At 38.0% G+C, this 7564-nt stretch overlaps 1 protein-coding gene across 1 annotated transcript in view; it reads left to right on the top strand.

Moving 5' to 3' along the window:
* The window catches only part of LOC128247351 (MAM and LDL-receptor class A domain-containing protein 1-like), a 106005-nt gene that overhangs the window by 39419 nt on the left and 59022 nt on the right, over window positions 1-7564 (top strand). Inside the window, exons 4-6 of the mRNA XM_052966614.1 lie at window positions 1010-1167; window positions 2108-2263; window positions 3974-4214. Of these exons, the coding sequence (XP_052822574.1) occupies window positions 1010-1167; window positions 2108-2263; window positions 3974-4214 (555 nt within the window). The remainder of the gene's footprint in view (window positions 1-1009; window positions 1168-2107; window positions 2264-3973; window positions 4215-7564) is intronic.

Genomic DNA, 7564 nt, shown 5'->3' with positions numbered 1-7564 from the left:
ATATATATATATATATATATATATATAATAACCCAAACTATCAACAAATAAGACTAGTACATTTAGATAAACAAAAATTATAATAATAATAAAAATTGAAATTCTCACAATTAAAAGAGTAGACATTAAATAATTATATAGATTTGGATACTTTCTAATATATATATTTATATATATTTATTTAAATTTTTTCTTATTTTATTATTCTTCTAACAAATGATTAGGGAGAAAAGTAGCATTCCATTAAGGGTGAATTGTAGTATATCCTAGTTTTTCAAGACTGCAGCTAGCTATTGTCCACTATGGTCGCAGTTTTAACTCTAGTTGTTTTTAGAATGGAATCCAAAGACACACATGTTGACACACACATACACATTCAGTACGTAAGGAGCTCTCGATCCATTAGGATGTAAATGAATACATATGAACATCTTACAAGAGATTTTTACCTTTTAAATTCATAATGCAATTTTAATTGTAAAATATGAATGAAAGTGAGAATTGAGATGTGCATAGGTGACATGAAATTGACTATTATATAAATAAACTGATTTTTTTCTGTGTTCACACTCTCCATTTTCTGTATGTCATATTATTAAATTCTTTTCTTCTATATCGGATATATGAAAACATCTGTACCAACAACTGGAACTTTATAAGTGTTATGCACTACTGTCCAAAAGAACAATCAATAAACATTAACACTAACACAAATTAACAAATTTCAGGAAAATTAATCAATATGGAGATAAACCGGTGTACACTTGGATGAAATACATCCCTAGAAAGAGCAACCTCTTTCCATTCAAAACTTCGTGTGTGTGTGTGTATGTATGTGTGTGTGTGTATGTATGTGTGTGCGTGCGTGTGTGTATGTGTGTGCACTCATACACACTAATGTTTGGTAATGCATCATCGTGTAAACTGCAGCAAAGAAATGCATTATAACATTACACTGACATGTAGAGAAAACTGAATGAAATATTCTCTTTTTGTATTTAATTTTCAGATTTTCTTATTACTCATCTCGTAGTTCATCTTTACCAGGCATAATCAGAGGTTTAGTGTGCAGAGGTGATGAAAACTCACTATCAGCTTGCAGTGATTTTTATTCTTCTTCTTATGGCTGTTCATATAACAAACTTCATGTTCAGTGCCAGGAAGACTGTAAGTACTAATATTTATTTCACTAAGATATCAATGTGAATTATCTATCAAATAATCCTTATATTTTTTGCAAATCACAGGAAACTGTGTGGTTGATTCCCCTTGGGAGTAAGCAGGGTACCGTTCTATTACAGTTAGCATTTATTACTTGAGTAATTGAATTAGACACAGTAAACCAACATAATCAGTGATGTTTATGCTTACAGTTGTGAGTTAGACCTATTTCCAATAATTGTTTTCTATTATAAAACATAATCAGGTGAGAAGGGAGGCAGTTGTGGTTTTTGCATGCCAACACAGACTGGTGAGACCGATATGGCCAATGCTCACCCTGAAAATCAGAAAGTCAGTAACGCAAGTGGAAAGAAATCAGGGAGTCTGAATGTTTGGGACAAAATGAACTCTGTTGAAGAAACTCAAGAACCACATAGTATATTAGTTTGGTCCCTTTTAACCATGGCACAGTACTGAGAGGATTTGTTAGATGTATAGTACTGAAAAAGAAAAACCAGAGTATTACTATTTTGAGAAATGTCTGGTTGTTAGCATTAAGGCCAAAATCAAATTCCTACACAAGCATGAAAATTCCACTATCTCTATTATCAATAACATTTATCACCCTATTGATATGTTAACACAAGTTAAAGACAGAAATAATAATATATTATGTAACTAAGGAAAATTTGTATTTATTGATTGCTAGTTATGTGTTTAGATAATATTAATTATTGTTACTGTTTTATCTATTAATAATTCCTATGAGATTAACAAACACAATTTAATATCTTATCACTATATGCTGGATTTTAGTGTCAGTGTAATACTGTTGTTAATTCCTTTGAGCACCTCCTTCATTTAACTAACTAAACCATTTACTAGATGAATAAAATATTTTCATAAAATTCTTTGGATCTACACTATTTTCAATTTCATGTTCCAGCAACTAAGGCATTTTGCCCATTTGATAACGACATTTGCGAAATGGTTAGTGAAGGTACAGAAGATTATAAATGGCAACGTGTTCATCCCTATAGATTCACAAGACTGTCAGGAGAATCAATACCCAAAAGTGATCACACAACTGAAAGTTATAAAGGTAATTAATCTCAGTTTCTTTCATATTTCTTTTAATAAAGTTTTTTTGATAAAACAATCATAGAGTAAGAAAACAATCTGTTTTGTGCTGTTGCTCTGCTTTTCTTTGTGCTTTTGACACCAAATTTTAATTAGTATTCTCTCCAATGCCCTTTGATGATTGAACCTGGAACCTGTATTTTACCACTTAGGTCTATTGTTCTTACTACTGCCCTTTTGCTCTGAAGGTTAATTATGTCATCTTAAATACTTAAAAAATAGACCTAATAAATACAGACATATTGGATAATACAGTTTCACCTACTCCGTCTGAAAAAAATGGATTGGTCATGGCTAAAAATGCTTTTGATCATAGATCTACTAGATCAGAGTTGATCTGAGACTAAACAATGAAAGAACGACCCATTAAAAAGGATGACAAATAGCAGAAATATTGCTGATGGTGCAAAATCAAAACAAATGCAAAAGTAAATTTTTCTCCTTCATATAAGTTGTGGCAAGAGCCATTGACACCCCTGTGGGATTGGAAGAATGGACTAGCCGAACTCTTATAAAGAGTAGCATATTGGTTGAGATGAGAGGAAGTCATAGGAAGTCCTTGAAATCGTTTGGAGAGAGAGGAGGAAATAGAGGACGCAGAAATGGAGGAAGAGGAAATGGTGGAAATGTGTCAAGCTAAGTAAAATCACTGTCTTCCACACATATAGGCTTGTCCTTTCAGGTGTTGGTCCCACTTAAAAAATACCCATGTCAGTGCATCAATGCACCTGTGTCAGTGTTGTGTAAATGCACTCGTGCCTGTGGCACATAAGAAGCACCCAGCACAATCTGTTAAGTTTTTGGCATTAGGAAGGGCATCTAGCCATAGAAATCATGCCACAATAGACAATTGGAGTCTGAACAGCTCCCTATTGGCCAGTACCATGTCAAACCATGTCAGCATGGAAAGCAGACGTCAAACAACGATGATGATGATGATATCTATATACATACTCTATGACTAGGGTAAAAATCCCCTTTGGTCATGAATGACCATGGGATTGCACCTAGAAAGTTACCCTCCAAGGCACCAGTCCAGGCAAGATTGTTTATGGAAGACTAGCAGTCATCCAAGCATACCAGCCTCCCCTCTCCAATGCCACCGAAGTTATCCAAGGGAAAGACAGAGCCTGATACAGCTTAGTACCAGTGATGTTGCAACTCATTTCTACAGCTGAGTGAACTGGAACAACATAAAAAATAAAGTGTCTTGCTAAAGAACACAACACACAGCCCAATCCAGGAATCAAACTCACTACCTTATGATTGTGACTCCGACACTCTGACCATTGAGCTATGTACCTTCACAAGTCACTTCATGATTATGTACATTATATATACATGTCTATATGTGTGTAATGTGATGGCAGTTTTTTCAAATCATTAGTTATATATTTTAATTCTAATTAAAATGCAAATAGCCATTGAACTAAGAAGAAAGTACAGTTTTAAATTGTAAACAACTTAAAACTATGCATTCTGAGTTTTCTTATGAGCAAAATTACAGACTATATTCTGAAATTAATAGTTATACTTTACAATTTTTGTGAGCACCAAAGCCTGTAACCTGAGGAAGCTGTAAAGCTCTACCACATTATATTATCAAAAAGCCTTTTTTTTATTATTACATTATTTTTACATGCCATTGAATGCTGTATATTTGCTTTTTCAGGAAAATATATGCTTGCTTCTGCAGCTGGTTTCCCTGGACAAAAAGCAATTTTGAAAACAAAACCCTTCGTTGGAAATATCGGCAGTGTCAGTTTCTACTATCATATGTTTGGAAATGACATGGGAAGCCTAAATGTCTATGTTCGTTCTAATAATTCAAGTGAAAAATCTATTGGATCTATATCAGGCAATCAAGGCGTTGGATGGAAATATCTGTGTCTTCCCGTAGATAAGGGAAATGGGTAAGAATATTTTGGTTTCAATATCTTTTACTGGTTCATGATTGATTTTTCTGGCAATGTTGATGCCAAAGTTTTCACAGCTTATTTATTTCAACAGACCAACAGAAGCCACATAATAACGGTGCAACTTCTTACTTACTAACTTGTATCAATAAAAATACAACTCACTTCTGATCTCCCATAAAATAATGATTTAACTGTTCACCTCTGATCTCATTTATAAGGATGATACAATAATACACCCCTTATCTATCATCACAATTTAGATGGTTGTCCTTAGAAACGAACAAGTATCTCCATTGTGCTGAATTTGTAATGGATTTCACAAAACCATTGCCCATATTGTGAACGAATGCTCCAACTTGCCCCAAACTAATACAAGTTGAGACGACATGATGAGGTAGTAAAAGTGCTACACTGGAAACTGTGTGAAAAGTTGGGGGTAAAAAGAGGCAAGACATGGTATGAACATAAACCACAGAGTGGCTGAATCAGAGGCTTGAAATATCCTGTGGTGTTGCCCAATCCAAACAGACTAGATGCTTGAACAGAACATGCTGGACAAAGTGGTGGTGGACAAGTTGAATCATTTGTGCTCTATAATTGATGTTGCACGCCCACTTGACCCACAAATAGATAAGAAGGAATCTGTAAAAATAGACATATACAACCTCTTAAATGAAAAAGGTGAAGACAGTGCCAATTAGTGATGGGTCTTTGGGGACAGTGCCAAAAGGTATCAAGAGAAATATAAAGGAAATGGGAATAGAGTACCCAATAGAGTTATTGCAAGAAATTCTTCTCCTTGGCACAGCAAGAATCATCAGGAAAGTATTAAATAGTTGATGAGAATGAATAGCATAGTAACAAAGGCTACAGGTAGCAAGTCTGCAACTCATGCAAGACACTAAGAGTTCCAGCAAAACCTGAGTTAATATACAATAATAATAATAATAATAATAATAATAATAATAATAATAATAATAATAATAATAATCGTTTAACGTCCGCCCTCCATGCTAGCTTGGGTTGGACGATTTGACTGAGGACTGGTGAAACCAGATGGCTACACCAGGCTCCAATCTGATTTGGCAGAGTTTCTACAGCTGGATGCCCTTCCTAACGTCAACCACTTAGAGAGTGTAGTGGGTGCTTTTACGTGTCACCCGCACGAAGGCCAGTCAGGCGGTACTGGCAACGGCCATGCTCAAAATGGTGTATTTTATGTGCCACCTGCACAAGAGCCAGTCCAGGGGCACTGGCAACGATCTCGCTCGAAAATCCTACGAAGGCCAGTCAGGCGGTACTGGCAACGGCCACGCTCAAAATGGTGCATTCCATGTGCCACCCGCACAAGAGCCAGTCCAGGGGCACTGGCAACGATCTCGCTCGAAAGTCCTTGGACATGCCGCGGGCACAAGTGCCAGAAAGGTGATGCTGGGCGCAGGTGCCATCACAATTTCGCTTTCGCTTGCCCCAATAAGTCTTCGCAAGCTGAGTTTCGTGTCCAATGAAGGAGACGATGTTGGCATGGGTGCCAGTCGTCGAATTTAACTCGATTTCGATTTCACTTGCCTCAACAGGTCTTCGCAAGTGCAGTTTAGTGTTCAATGAAGGAAGGTACGCCTCAGTGGACTGGCTGAGTCTTTAGATTTAGATCTCGCTTGGCTTGCTGGGTTTTCTCACGCACAGAATTTGGCAGAGTAATAATAATAATAATAAATAAATAAATAGATGAATAAATAAATAAATAAATAAATAAATAGAGATGGTGTCACAATAAAAACACTGGTAATTGCGCAACCTGATAATCACTAGCTCATATGAGTGACAATGAAAAAACACAATATTGTGAATAATGGTAATAATGAAACTGAAGCCCTTGATGGTGATGGTGTTGCGCCCAGCAGCCTCAGAGATACTGGTTCGATTCCAGCCTGTCGTTATCTAGCAAGGGAACAGCACACACGGTGTAGATGAAACAAACAAGTCAATGCTGTGGTCATGGAGTGTTACTACCTGTGCAACTCCGTAGACGAAAATGGTGTTCATATTAGGGGATACCAACAACGTATGTATGATCAATGGAGAAAAAGAGAATTGTTTCAACTCACAGAACAGAGATTATGTGGTCAAGCTAGAGCAATAAGAAAAAAATCATTGGTTCACAGAAGTAGAGCTCGAAGCTATCAAAAGATAGGTATTGGAAAACAGCAGCAGAGGAAACGATGAAAATTCAGTTCCTACTGATAAAAGTAATCTCATAGCAAAAAACAGAGATGAAATCTCGAATAAACCACAGGAAAGGAACAGTGATAGCTTGCTCGATGAGAGACATGTAGATGGTTTGGAAGAAGACAATAAAACTAATCGTGACATGACAGATGGGCAAACGACAATCTATGACAGAATAAAGGCAAGGATACAGGAGAACGATAGCGACATTATTTGCAACCTTAAAAAGGTTGATCGGTGGAAATTGAATCAAGAAACGAAAAATGTGAATGAAATTCTGAAATACATTAGAACAAAAAACATCACAGAAACAAATAATTTAATCAAGGCAGCAAGTATTGGTGTAGCAAAAAATGTAGGTATTGATGTCAAGAAAAAGCAATATAATGGGAGCAACAGAAGAAAAGATCCATAGTCGTCGTCGTCGTCGTCATTTAACGTCCGCTTTCCATGCTAGCATGGGTTGGACGATTTGACTGAGGACTGGTGAACCAGATGGCTACACCAGGCTCCAATCTGATTTGGCAGAGTTTCTACAGCTGGATGCCCTTCCTAATGCCAACCACTCAGAGAGTGTAGTGGGTGCTTTTACGTGTCACCCGCACGAAGGCCAGTCAGGCGGTACTGGCAACGGCCACGCTCATCTCGCTCGAGAAACCTCATGTGTCACCCGCACATGAGACAGCCCAGGTGGCACCGGCAACGATCTCGCTCGAAAGAATTTCATGTATCGCCCGCACATGAGCCAGTCCAGGGGCACTGGCAACGATCCCGCTCGAAACATTTCATGTGTCGCTCGCACATGAGCGAGTCCAGGGGCACTGGCAGCGATCCCGCTCGAAAGATATCATGTGTCGCCCGCACATGAGCCAGTCCAGGGGCACTGGCAACGATCCCGCTCGAAAGATTTCATATGTCACCCGCACATGAGCCAATCCAGGGGCACCAGCAACGATCCCGCCCGAAAGATTTCATGTGTCAACCGCACATGAGCCAGTCCAGGGGCACCGGCAACGATCTCGCTCGAAAAACCTCATGTGTCACCCGCACAAGAGCGGCCCCAGGGGCACCGACAACGATCTCGCTCGAAAGATTTCATGTGTCGCCCTCACATG

Source organism: Octopus bimaculoides, chromosome 3 (assembly GCF_001194135.2).
Source record: "Octopus bimaculoides isolate UCB-OBI-ISO-001 chromosome 3, ASM119413v2, whole genome shotgun sequence".
In the NCBI taxonomy this organism is placed as follows: domain Eukaryota; kingdom Metazoa; phylum Mollusca; class Cephalopoda; order Octopoda; family Octopodidae; genus Octopus; species Octopus bimaculoides.
This window is presented reverse-complemented; position numbering and strand designations above follow the sequence as displayed.